This window comes from Neodiprion fabricii, chromosome 6, assembly GCF_021155785.1.
Source record: "Neodiprion fabricii isolate iyNeoFabr1 chromosome 6, iyNeoFabr1.1, whole genome shotgun sequence".
Taxonomy (NCBI): Eukaryota; Metazoa; Arthropoda; class Insecta; order Hymenoptera; family Diprionidae; genus Neodiprion; species Neodiprion fabricii.
The window spans coordinates 20,555,696-20,568,589 of NC_060244.1; the positions used below are offsets into that span (position 1 = coordinate 20,555,696).

The 12,894-nt window shown below is 42.8% G+C and overlaps 1 protein-coding gene across 1 annotated transcript; it reads right to left on the reverse strand.

The window, feature by feature from the left end:
• Positions 1–8,087: 8,087 nt before the first annotated feature.
• LOC124185557 (cilia- and flagella-associated protein 161-like) lies at positions 8,088–9,460 on the reverse strand. Its single transcript, XM_046576434.1, has 4 exons — positions 9,404–9,460; positions 8,894–9,277; positions 8,406–8,599; positions 8,088–8,334 (listed from the first exon to the last, which is right to left on the reverse strand). Exons 1-4 carry the CDS (start codon positions 9,458–9,460, stop codon positions 8,130–8,132), a joined length of 840 nt encoding a protein of 279 aa, XP_046432390.1. The 3' UTR covers positions 8,088–8,129.
• Between the last annotated feature and the right edge of the window lie 3,434 nt (positions 9,461–12,894).

Genomic DNA, 12,894 nt, shown 5'->3' on the forward strand with positions numbered 1-12,894 from the left:
GGATTTATACTGCTTTATAGTGCTTTCTATTATCCCGTGCGGCGTACGGATATAGAACCGTTTTATGGTGGTTGCACCTGTCGCCGAATATCTTGTATATTTTCATTTCGGGTCCTACTCCGCCTTATACCCACCGCGTAATAAATAAAACGGAGAAATTCTACTTATTATTAACTTGTTCCTCTGACCTACCAATACTCCCCCACTTTTTTCTCTTACCCTTCGATACCTCGACCCGGTCACATTGCAATTCGAAATACGCGGGCTTGATTAAGCAATATGGCGCTGAACTGAGAGGTCAGCTGATCGTTTGAGGTTAATTGCACGCTTACACCGCAGGCCGGGATACTTTTGATGAACTGTCTCGACGCGTAAGTAAAGTCGAAAAAACGAGAGAAGAAACGGCATGACAACCGTCCAACAATCGTTGTAGCCGGAGACACTCCGAGTTCACGTGTGTAACACCGTAACACGACTTATAACCGATGAATTAGTATTATATCTATACGCAAGCTTATGATCATCGCCTAATGATCGGGCATAAAATCGTTGGATTAGGTTCTTTAATTTTAACAGCTGTACCTATTAACCGTCGCCTTTCGAGGATCAAACACGAGGAAAAAAATAAGAAAGAAAAAAACGACCGCAGGGAACCGAGCGTAAAGTGGCGTGTATACATACATCAACGCTGTTTCGATCGTAAATTCATTTCCGTGAGATACACGCTGCGATGATTGAGAAAAAAATTGACTTGATTCAGGTGAACTGGGGGAGGGAGGGAAAAGAAATTTACTTTACAAACCATGCACCCACCTTTCGCGTGACACACGATTTATTCCGAAAGCATACATCGTGGTCGAGCTTAAATTTCGCATCGATTTTAAAACACCAAATTCCTGCGGTGGCACCCACTTTCCTGTTTTCACTCTTTCCCACAGTTTTCACAGCGCGCTTCCGGTATCCCATGGAGATTCCCACCTGGGAATGAACCCTGACAAATCGGACTCCTGATCGTCGGTGTTCGCCGATCGAGGTTGCGCGATTTCAGCCGGTCCGTCCAGGCCGGGTCCCCATCCTAACGCCCCCGGGGAAAGGCACCATCTGCAAATATCCCTTCATCTCGTCCCATCCCAAACCGAGGCCACGTGTGCCGTACAAATTGAATTCTTACAAGTTTCAATGATATGGTAATGCCGGGACAAGTCGTGGACCGGACACAAGCCAGTTGCCACCATCGCCTCCGGATCTTCCTCCTCGCCGTGCCAGGGTTTTTCCCTCCTTCTAAACCCCCGCTTCTCTTCCTCACCTAGCCAGTATAGCTTTTAGCCCTCGCTTTCATCCCTGCAGATTCGACTTCCATACTTTTGCGCTACGCCCCGCGGACCCCGCTGCGGATGTTGTATCGATGATAAACAACGCTGCGGGTATTAGGATAAGGGAAAGTGCTTCTGCAGACTTGAATCTTCTATTTTCGGAGATTTCATCCGTATACCTATACACGGACAAGCGAAACTTGGGCGTCCTCGCGGTGGTCGGTAACCGGATGTGCGACGGATATGCAATGACGGAGGAAATAAATGCTGTAAATTATTCCACCGCTTATATCTTTCGCCGTTCCGTATTTTCTACGGATGTGCCTCGTGTATGTATAACAGTATATATGAAAGTATCTCTATGTATATATGTATATCTACATAACCATAACGTATCACTCCCACCGCAACTCGACTCGGTTAGGTAACACATGCGGCAATATCTTCCTCTATAAAGTCAATATTAAAATGTAACAGAATTTTTTTTTTTTATTCCTCCCTTTCTCGCGGAACGATATTCTCGGCATCACGGTAACCGGCAATACTTACACACCCATCATGTACACATAATATCCGCAGCGTGGAAAATTGATACAATATACCGTTTTCTCTCTTTCTCTCGCGCTCTCGCGCTCTCTCTCTCTCACACACACTGAACATCCGTTAAGCGCGGGAGGAGGAATTTCATTGTCAACAGAAACGAGTACCTTTGCTATCAGTTTTATGGTGACCATGGTCGGATACCTGGTCTCACACGGTTATTACCAATACACGATATCGTAATTCGAGATCTGCCCCTGCTGTGATGCAAATGACGTATGACTGCCGTATAAAATAATATACACATGTGTAAAATACGAGCATAGATACGTGTGGTATAATATAGAGGTTATATGGACGCGTGGGACATGCGTGTACATTTGTAACGTCGTTGTTGTTTTTTATTTATTTCATCTCTTTTTCCAATGGTGTTAAGAGTAATGGTCAGCTTACGTGTTCCCAATGTTTTACAACGTCTGTCAGCCTCAATGAAGCGCCGCTCACCCCCGCCTTTTTTCGACCGTTCGCCCTCAACCCCCGGTCAGATATAATATACGACGGACACTCGAGGCGTCTTGATATTTTTCACAGTTTCCACGGACGTTTATACATCCACATGGGATATATGCTCGTTGACCCGACGGAGGTCCTCCACGTAGGATCGTCCACGTCAACTTAGCGTCGCGTCGCCAGCTTCTCCGCACAACCCGATCTATAAGACACCGTGTGACTACGGGGTAACTTTTGTATGCCGAGTTATATGGACCTATAAAGGTTTCCCGTGGAAAAGGAGGACGAGGCGAGTACGTACCTACGTCCCTTTTCAAAAAAAATTATTACCAACACGTCGTTGTGCCGTTAACTACAGAGCGAGTAATTACGACACGGCACGGTATAATTGGCTCGCTTTTTTCAAACACCCATTATACCCCCGCTAAGTCCTTCACAGGGATGTTAAAACCGAATTCTCAGTCCGAGTTTTATTGCACTCGCAGCGTTATCCTCGGTATCCGATTCTTGTCCCGCAATATGTCGCAATCCTACGCGGATTTATTCACATATATGGATATGCGATGAGTTGGATTTTGTGAAATCGCTGTAAATCGATCTGACGTTGGATCTGATATCTAGCCTTATATTCCATCGTAGGTAAAGCGCGTGCTTTCATTGTCAGAAATATTCCAATACATTTTTTATAGTATGGTTTCGAAACTGAAACAAGTTTTTGCAAATTTCATCTGAAACAATCCACTGTATTTGTATTAATTTTGTACCGATTGGTGAAAATTTCACCCAAATCACGTATAGTACGATTAGAATTAACGATCAGACACAGAGGGTAAAAGAATCACCACGCAATTTTACGAGTTAAAAATAAACCTTTCATTTTCCGTTGCCACGCTCATGCCGCAGAAAGCGATTACTGTGTAAACTCGATCTAATCCTTCCTCGGAGACGCGTCTGTCTAGTTTGAATCTATGCTATCCAGCCTGCAACGAATGATTAAGCGGCTGCATCAGCGCACCTGGATCTGCAGAATCGTTACGAAACTGGCGGAACGGATACCTGTATCCGCGGTTTCCGTGTTCGTTCGTAGCTGCCGGCTCGGCATCCACGACATGCGGCTACTTGGAGCCCGTGGCAGCTATGCAGCTCTGCAGGGGCGACGTGACCGGTGATCAATCACCGACGGATGCTGCTCCCGATGTTCCCGACGACGTATCGGCGATGTATCAGTGATATCGATGACCACGCGGTTCTCCGATGCCCGCGTGAATCCGCAGCAACTCTCCTCTCCTCTCCTCTCCTCTCATCTCCTCTCCTCTCACCTCCTCTCATCTCCTCTCCACTCCTTCCAGCGGCGGGACCCGGGAGGGCTTATGGGATCAGCTCGTTCGTCCGTTTTCAGAATATAAAATTGGATACTTTAGGGAAAACCCCGCTATTCGACACATGCGGGATACCATTAAATCATACTCGTACCTGCGTCGATGTGGATTCATTCCTTTCCTCCACGGTTCGCGTCTGCGGGATCTTATCCCGCCGAACATATTGCACGCCGTCTCTTTTCTCGCTGACGGAAAATTATCCCTGCGGCGAGTATTGGACGCGTGATTTTTTAAAGCGCGATTAACTCGAGATTGCGCTGCATTGTCGAAACTTGCGGCTGTACCTACCTCACAGTCTTGAAACGTTATGTGTATACCTGAACGAGACCGACGAACTGGTAGCCGCAAACAAGTTTCAACGAAGATATTTCCTGCCTTATATAATAATATCTCGTCCGGGTCAAGCGGATTTGGAACGGTCTTTGCTGTCGCTCAAAATCCCGTGATTAATTATGAGATGAGAGTTAACAAACGGCAGGATGCAACTTCCATGCTTCTTCTCCTTAGGACCACTCACTGTACGGGTTTGGGGATAAGGATGAGACCGTGAGCATTCAACGTGATATAACCGAAAGTAATTGTGCGTGTAACGCGCCCGTCATCAAAAATATGAATATCTTCAGCAATCGCTGCGGAGGAGTAAATTTTTTTGTTTTTTTGTTTTTTTTTTTGCTTTCATAAAATTTGTTTGCCCAGCAATTCCCGAGTACCGACTAGAATAATAATCGGACTATTATAGTAATTTCACTCTTATATGTATACATGAAATAACGCGAGATCGAACGATTCTTCGGCATAACGTGAACGGATTCGCAGCATGGAAGACCGGCGGTAAATTCCAACTTTGTATTACCGAGCTTTACCGACAGTTATTGACACCCGTAAAACAGGATGATAGGCGACCGAAATACCGCGAGGCTCCCTCGGGAATAGCCTGTATACAGCTGGAATGGCTAACCGATACCTCGCGCAGACGTATCTCTGTATGTAATAATACGGAAGCGAAGGACCTTGTACAGCGGAGACCTTAGGTAATATACGACTGCAGATTCTTCAGAGTTTCCGGAAAGTATGGGGAAAATTTTCAAACGCTGGGTAATGTATCAGCTGGGAAGTTCTCGGTGTTGCGAGGCAGCGCAACCTTGTGGTTTACAATTTTGCAAATTGGCTCGATAAAGTTTCCCCAACGTCGTGTTAACGTCGCGGCAAGTGTGAATTACCGCGGTACTTTCGTCAGGATACAGCGACCGAGTGTCGCCCACCCCCGATGGCCACTCTCCGCTCCCTTACACTCTCTAAGTAAATTTTGGCTAATGCGCCTTTCAACGCTTATTAGATTACGAGCTCGCGAGGTTTGCAGTATTTCTTCGTAGTTCCAGAGGCCGTCGGCCAAACCGTGCGAGTCTCGCGTCTCCGGGTTCCACTTTCCGCTCCCGGATGCGGTTGGCCAATTTTTTGGCACCCGGCCCGACGCACTCAGCTTTTCAGCCGCATGATCGCCGCTGTTCGATGAAGTGCGGAATAGTTGGATCACCCCTCGCGAAAAGTTCCCCCGCTTAGAGCGGCGCGAGGTAAAAAATTTTCAAAGCTGCACCGAGAGGCTGCAAAAGCGTGAGACGAGCGAGATCGTATCGCGGGATTTTATAGGAGGCGAGGGTCTGCGATAGTGCGTCGCACGGTTAAACCGCGAGGCATTTGCTGCGGCGAGGCCGCGGCGCGATCCTCGGCTCCCGTTTTCTCGTCCCCCGGGGAACCCCCAAACAAATGTAACAAATGTAGCCAATCCGAGAAATCTAGTGACGCGGGGTTAGATTTAAAAGTTAAATTAAGGCTATCCAATTTGCTCGTAAGCTTGACAGACAATATAAACGACCGGATTTAAATATGTAAAGTGGTTGGCTCGTCGGACGTATACGGCTGGATGGTCGACGCCTGCTTCCCGAGATTTCGTTGAAGGTGGTATAGCTCTAAGGTGGCGGGGGTGCGGCTGGCTAGAGGCTGAAGAGTTGATAAGTAAGATGGACGAGTGACGACGCCCGGCGTCTTCGCCTCGGTCTCACCCTGTTCATCTCTTTCTCGCTTACTCCTCGAGCTGAACGGGACGCGCCCGACTCGTCGAACAAGGGGGAGGTCATCATCCCAGTTGCGGAATTTTCAATTAAGGATCAATGGATAAAATAAAAATTACCCGTTTGAAGAATTTACAGCCAATTATGGAGAACGCTAATGAAACAACGTTCCTACTGTTAGGGATATGCGAATAATTCGAGGTGACGAATGATTTGACTCGATTTTAGACTTGGTCGATTAGTTCAAATTTTTCAATCAATTCAAACGTTTCGAATAATTCAATTTTTAGTTTAACTGTTATACTGACCTCCGTAACTAATGATGAAATGGTTATTAACCTACTCGTACTGTTATTGCGTTTAGCGTGAAACATCATTCAGTGATTTCTAGGGACTGTAAATTATCGAACAAGCGATTAATTTGAATAATTCTAACGATTATGATTTTTAAAACTATTTGAATCATTCTAGCATTTCGAATTATTTGGGCTGTTAGGATACTCATATATTCTATTAGATTCGATTCGACCACCATTCGAACAGCCCTACCTACTACGTCATTTAAAAGATTCTGACCGGATTCCAATAACACCTGCAATCTGCATCCAATATATCAACAAATTTAGAAACGTTTCATAATTAGAAAGTTCAAGATTATTAAAGTCAAGTCTTGTTGATCTTATTACAATGTTTTTCACTTCATTTTCTCGCTGACCGATACATACAAGTTAACTAAAAATACTCAAGAAATTTAATAGTATACATGTAGTTATAACCCACAAATGTAATTGCTGTCCAACGTCTAATGTATCTGTTGTACCGTACTTACACAGATCCTTTTTTTATCCAATCTGGAAATAAGTATTTGTAAAAATCGTTTTGAAAGACTTCTGGAAACCTTTATGATAAAAACATAAGCCCAAAATCATTAGATATGGATTAAAAGTACCAGAGTTTAATTATCTTGAACACTTTAATCATGAAACCTTTTCTCAAATTGTTGATATATTGCGTCACTAATGACATAAAGTATATATAAAGTTGGTCATCAGAAATGCGATTTTGGTGGTAAAAGGGTGTATAATTTTTTTTTCATTCAACTGAAATCAAGCGTTTGAAAATATAAAGGCAAACGGTCGTATGTTGACTAGATACAACTTTCTTCCTTCAATAAATATTTATGAGAAAAAGAAGATCAAAACAGCAAGTCGTAACCATTTTCTTTTTTTGCAAACGATCTAAAAATCATTGAGACGATTAGATAAATTGAACATTGCTGGAGATTTTTTTCCCACTTTCCATTCTCTTCTCTTAACTTTTATCCTTAACCAAAGATCGTTAAAAATTCACCGAGCCCTTTGTATAAGGATCTTTGTATATAGATTACTGAATTTTCTCTCCCCTCCACATTATTCCTCCTTTTCCATATACTTGGGCATTAAATTTAATAATACGATCGAATTACCACTCGACACTAATTCAGTAGGTATACGTACTTGCCATGGATCGGGAGCGTCGAGTGTCCTCTGAAATTTCCAATTGAAAATCTCGCCCCGTATAATAGTCACGTAACTAATTACCAGTGAGCGTAGTTACCTACCCTCGATGACTATGAGGTGCGGGGGCTGTTGTGTTACCAGCAATAAAGCTGAACGAGCAATCAACCTTGACGAGGACAAAACTTGAGTGGTACCCGGGGTTGCTGGCTGCAGCAAGTAATTAAGAACTGAGGACGCCACCTGCACCGGCTCCTGACTTTGGCCAGCGGCGCAGTTATTTATGTGTTTATTGTCGGTGGAGTGCTGTTCGTGATTCGTGAACGGATAATTCTTTCGACTATTGGCCGAAAGTAACCCTCGCGATAAGGAATCGGGGCGCCGGGAGACGACGTTATCGTCATTGGTTTCCGTGCGGAGCAAAGGGGGAGGAAAATATTAGTATCATTCATTGGTTAACCATAAATTCTTAAGTGTAAGCTCGTTAATGTAATTATACCGCCGTTGGCTGCAGGACACGCGCGAGCTTTGACGTATTTTTTTTCTCTCTTAATTACCTGATTATATGGTACCAATAAACCATTTATTACATACTTAAAGGCCGGCCTTAACATGGCCGGCTAACTAATTACCCGCATCCTGCAACGATCGCTGCGATCCTACAGACCTAGGAAGAAGAAAGAACACGTCGCATTCCAAGCATGCAGATTGTACCGATTCCCTTAAACAACAACAAGTTTACGACAAAGTCATTTTATGCCCATCATGTACACCGTTTCTAATTCCAGAAGCTTTTTCATCTCATCTCGAGTACGTGTTTCGTTAACCTGAACCGGCAGGACATTCGGTGTTTTCCGATGAAGATTTCTCGGTGACGAACATCCACAGGCACTCGGCGGTTTCTCGCCTGTGGACATCGGCATACGTGTGAACCGAGACGCCGCAATCGGGTCCAAATATGGTCAAGTACCATTGACAGTATTCAACGGCCAGACAAAGCCCGGTCATTACGTGACAGATGACCACCCTGGAAGTTAAATTTTGTGTTAAAAATTAAGTAAATACTACTCGAATTACCACGGCTTCTCAACAACTAACCTGGTCGAGGGTGGAAATGGTGCGCCCGCAGTCTCGAACCTCATGTTAGGGTCCCAGTAGAGAACCTTCCACTTGGCGTAACAGTCTGGATTGTTGCTCAACATCACTGGGTTGTGCTCCATGGGACCATGAGCCGAGCTAACTGTAGGAGTCTCTGCCCTTACGTACAGAGGTTCGCGACCAGACTCTATCAGCTATTGGGAAGTGGTAAAAACGACGATTAGCTAATTAGTAGTGACCAAACAGGTTGATTAGTAGTAATAAACTTATTAAATCGATTCCATTGATTAGAAAATGTCGAACCTTTCGTTTTGAACACACATTTTCATGCCGTTAGACCGGAGATTGAATTACATTAGCAAAAGTCAGTCCGAAGGACACAATCTCCCCTTACTTAATTGTCTTTCTAATCAATATCCGATCTTCAATGGAAGCTTTTTATTCACTTTCCAAAATGATTCGATGAAAAATTATTACCTGAGGATTACCTGCAAAAGGAATGCTTGATCGAACATAAGATTGTCGCCTTCGCGATGATGGCAATCGGCGGGTTTGATGACGAACGTATTTCGGACGCAAGGTATCAGGACTGGTGAGCAAACGAGTGAACAACCGTCGAGAAAGTGATGAGCAGTATCTATGTCGCGTTCGTTCATCGTACCGGCGAGAACGACACCGTAATTACTGTACTTGCTTCTAGGTGGGAAACCCGGCATGTCGGGTGCCTGAAGTTGGACACAGCTACCAAACGTTATGAAATCGCCAGGTTTTGCCAACTGCACCTCGCGGAATACGTTCGCAAAGACTTTTCTCGTGTGCTGCACCAGAAGCTCTTCTCGGTCCCGCTTCATTACGTATAATTTTAACTTCTCCTGAAAAAAGAAATTATCAATTAAAAGATTCTTTGTGCTGGCCCGTTAATACGACGGAAACGAGGCCCTTCTATTATCTGTCGTTGATGGTACATAGGATGAAATTTGCAAACGCTTAACTTATACCTCCGAAAGAGCAATATTCTCAGTCCAATTTCCACACCGCACGTTTGAACTGTACATTTTTTTAAGATGAAGAATTTATTCTGTCTGAAAAGTATACGTGACTTAAGAATCGAACAGAATATCTGTCCCAATACAATTACATGAAAACTGATCAGGATTAAATTTAAATCAAATTAGCATCAGTATTGTACTTTCCCCACTCGTATGCAAGGTTATTCATTGATTTGAACGGGAAATTCTAGTTCATGTATTTCTAACATACTTCATGCGCATGTAATTTTTAACATCGTTAGATTCATCGTTCGTATTTCATAAATTTTCCCACTCGCTACAATCGGGGACCTGCCATCTATCCCTGGCACCGAGCATCGCGCAAATGGAAGCGATGTGTTCAGTTACCTACTACATGTTGTACCATTCTTATCGATGTTCTTATTAGCAGATGCAACAACGAGGACTGAAAAATCTATTTTACCTGCCGTCGAAGCTGTGTTAGGACAACAATAGACGCTGACTGCGGGAGTAAGAGGGATTGTCGCTATCGAAACTCCGCCGATAAAGCAGTTCCATTCGAATCGTGCGTTTCTGCATCGTGTTAGAGGTCAGGGGCATGGTATAAAATTATTGGTAAAATTCTAGACCAGCCCAGGTCAGCATTTGTTGCAATTCCAGAAATTTCAACTACAGAATCATTATAGGGTCTTATTATGAAACGCCTATTTCAAAAACTGCCATTATCAACGGCCTATTTGATTTAGTTAACCATCCAAATCTCTCCCCTAAGATTTTATACGCATGATACGAACTCTATTTTATAGGCATGTAAGTACAATCAAGACAGTTTTGAACACAGCAATTTAGATAACCACCATTATTGATCCTATACTGTAAATTTGGTACTCAGGGGTTTTCGAGGTCGCTGATTACGATTTTGCCCTCAAAGTGTATAAATCGAAAATAGTGGATCCTCTACGGCTCACACGAATTCATAATTTAAAGTTTTGCAATGGGACCTTCTTTTTTCATATTGATTTTATGTTGAGCTTGAGTTTTCAAAGTTTAATATTTGTATAAATGTTACACAAATACTATTTAAAATTGCCCCGTGCGTTAGCTGGTGAATCTGAATCCACGCCCCCAGAGTGAACCGCTAGGAGGTTGCATTCATAGGACTTTACACTCCGTTTGCTTTTTTTTGTTTTATTTTTTTTGTTTTTTTTTTTAATAATATTATTTGTTTTTTTTTAATGCTTTTCAATCATTTTTCGTCGTTTTCTTTTTCAATTGTTTTGTACCCTTTATTTTCGCAAACTTCTGAATCGTTAAATCCTTTTCCAATAAATTTTTTTTTTATGGAATGAGCTGAAACAATCCAAGCATTGGGGTACATCACTACACTCTATGAAGACGGTTCTTGTATCTTTCCTCTTACCAGTGACGTGACAAGAAATGCATCGAAAGGGTAATGGAAGCAAAGAATTTAACGGGTCTGTTGGAACAAGCCACTGTGCATTACAAAGTATCAATAGAACTCACTCGCATGTCTCAGTTATATTTGGACATTCAAAAACAAATCCATTCACCTCACTGCGAAATTGTAACATTCAATGGTGACTTGGTGTTACACATCAAACCTCAATTATACCCAATACGTCAAATTACAAGTTTTTCAAGACCAGAACAACTATCGTTTGTTTCACGTAGGTATTACTTAGCTTAGCGTAATTTTTTTCAGAACGAAAAACAGTTTCTAACACAAAATAGAACTACTCATATCTTCTTTCAATATTATATTCTTCCGTGACCACCGCCATAAACGGCTGAGGAGAATTATGTGTATCCTACCGACGGTGATAAGAATCAGTCAAAACGACTACCAACAAAAATTGGGTGATGTTTTCAGAGGACTATGTGTTGTTCCTTTGGCAGTTGTCAATCAAAATGTCGAATGCTTTGCATTTATTCATTATCCTCACCGTTCGACCTAATGTCACTTTATGATTTCTGAGTACAGTTTCATAATCAGCGACCTCAATAACTTCAAAATTTTTAATTAGTGCATTTTGAGAGCAATTTCATCCAATTCAAATGAATTTTTACATTCTCAACCGTCATATTGGATCTGCCATCTTAATTGCCAAATTTTGAGGATAGAATCGTAATCAGCGACCCCAAAAACCCACGAGTACCAAATTTCATGCAATTCAAATGGTTTTTGCATTTTTGGCCGCCATATTGGATCAGTCATTTTAAATTTCGAAATTTTTAGGGCAGAATCGTAATCATCAACCCCAAAAACCCCTGAGTACCAGATTTCGTGAAAATCTGAAGACTTTTTTTCCCCGCATTTCGGGCCCTATGGGCAAAATCGGTCTTGCCGCGTAAGGGGTTAAAAATATCACCGGGTTACACAAAGGCGTGAACCATGATGGTCAGTAGCATCGCTTGACTATTGGGAACTGACCACTTTGGTGATGACATCTAGTTGCCAAAAAAAGAAACAATTTCAGTGTGCACCAAGTGTGCATTTAAATATATTCTTTCAACGTGACTTTGATGCGTGTGTTCAATACTTGTCAAAAATTAGACCCGCTCTTTCACCGGTCAACTGATCACCATTTCACCTACACGGAGAGAAGAAAAAGAACAGATTTTACTCGAAACTATCGAAAAAGAGGTGCAATTCTGAGTAAGATCCGTTCTTTGTATCCTCCCGTGTGTGTACATTAGGGTGGGCCTTATTTGGGGCTCGAAAAATTTTCCTGCAAGCCGTAAACGCTTATATATATCCGTGATATTCATATGTATATCTATTTAGCTGTATATGTATATCTATATCTATTTAGCTCAGTAATATGGCTGACGGCGCTGATTCCCCTTCCGTCTTTCGCTTCAGCTCCGCTGGGAGAGGCTCCCCGTGCATGAGTCCATGGTTATGGATCAGTGCTATCCCCTTCAGACCATCCCCCCCCCCCCCCAGTTCTCGGACCCAGTCCCTTTACCCGCTCATCAAAGGTTCTGCTTCGCTCCAGCAAATGGCAGCCCGGTTATACTACAAATATTTCAGTGATTGGACAGACTGTTCACATACCGTGCAACCAATGCGATGCAGAGTAGTACATAAGTGGTACGTGGGAAGAATTGCGCTTGTAGCTTATCGTTAGTTCTCTAGGTGAAAACGCTACAGTCATGCTCCAGCCACGTCGCGTTGCATTTGGTTTTAGTTGGTGCGACAAAATATAGCCAATGAAAATTAGACAAGAAAAAGCCTTTTCATTGAAATAATTATTTTTTTCACTGGATTTCGGTACTCATATGTATTTGTTAAGTTCATTTTCGAATCAGAATCAAAAGCCGACAAATCCCCGCGTCTCTGCGCATTGAGCTTCATATTTGTTAGCCTTAAAAAACTTAGTCCCCGAGAATTCAAAAGTGCAAAGATGGGATCTTGCAAACTGATAAAGCTAGACTATAAAGCAGTATTGGCTTCG

Excerpts from the sequence above, each read along its gene's own strand:
- LOC124185557 (XM_046576434.1), bottom strand. The coding sequence starts at position 9,460 with ATGTACAGTTCAAACGTGCGGTGTGGAAATTGGACTGAGAATATTGCT. Across the intron at positions 9,278-9,403 it reads AGAATATTGCTCTTTCGGAG|GAGAAGTTAAAATTATACGT; the intron begins GTATAAGTTAAG and ends TTCTTTTTTCAG. Across the intron at positions 8,335-8,405 it reads CCATTTCCACCCTCGACCAG|GGTGGTCATCTGTCACGTAA; the intron begins GTTAGTTGTTGA and ends TTTAACTTCCAG.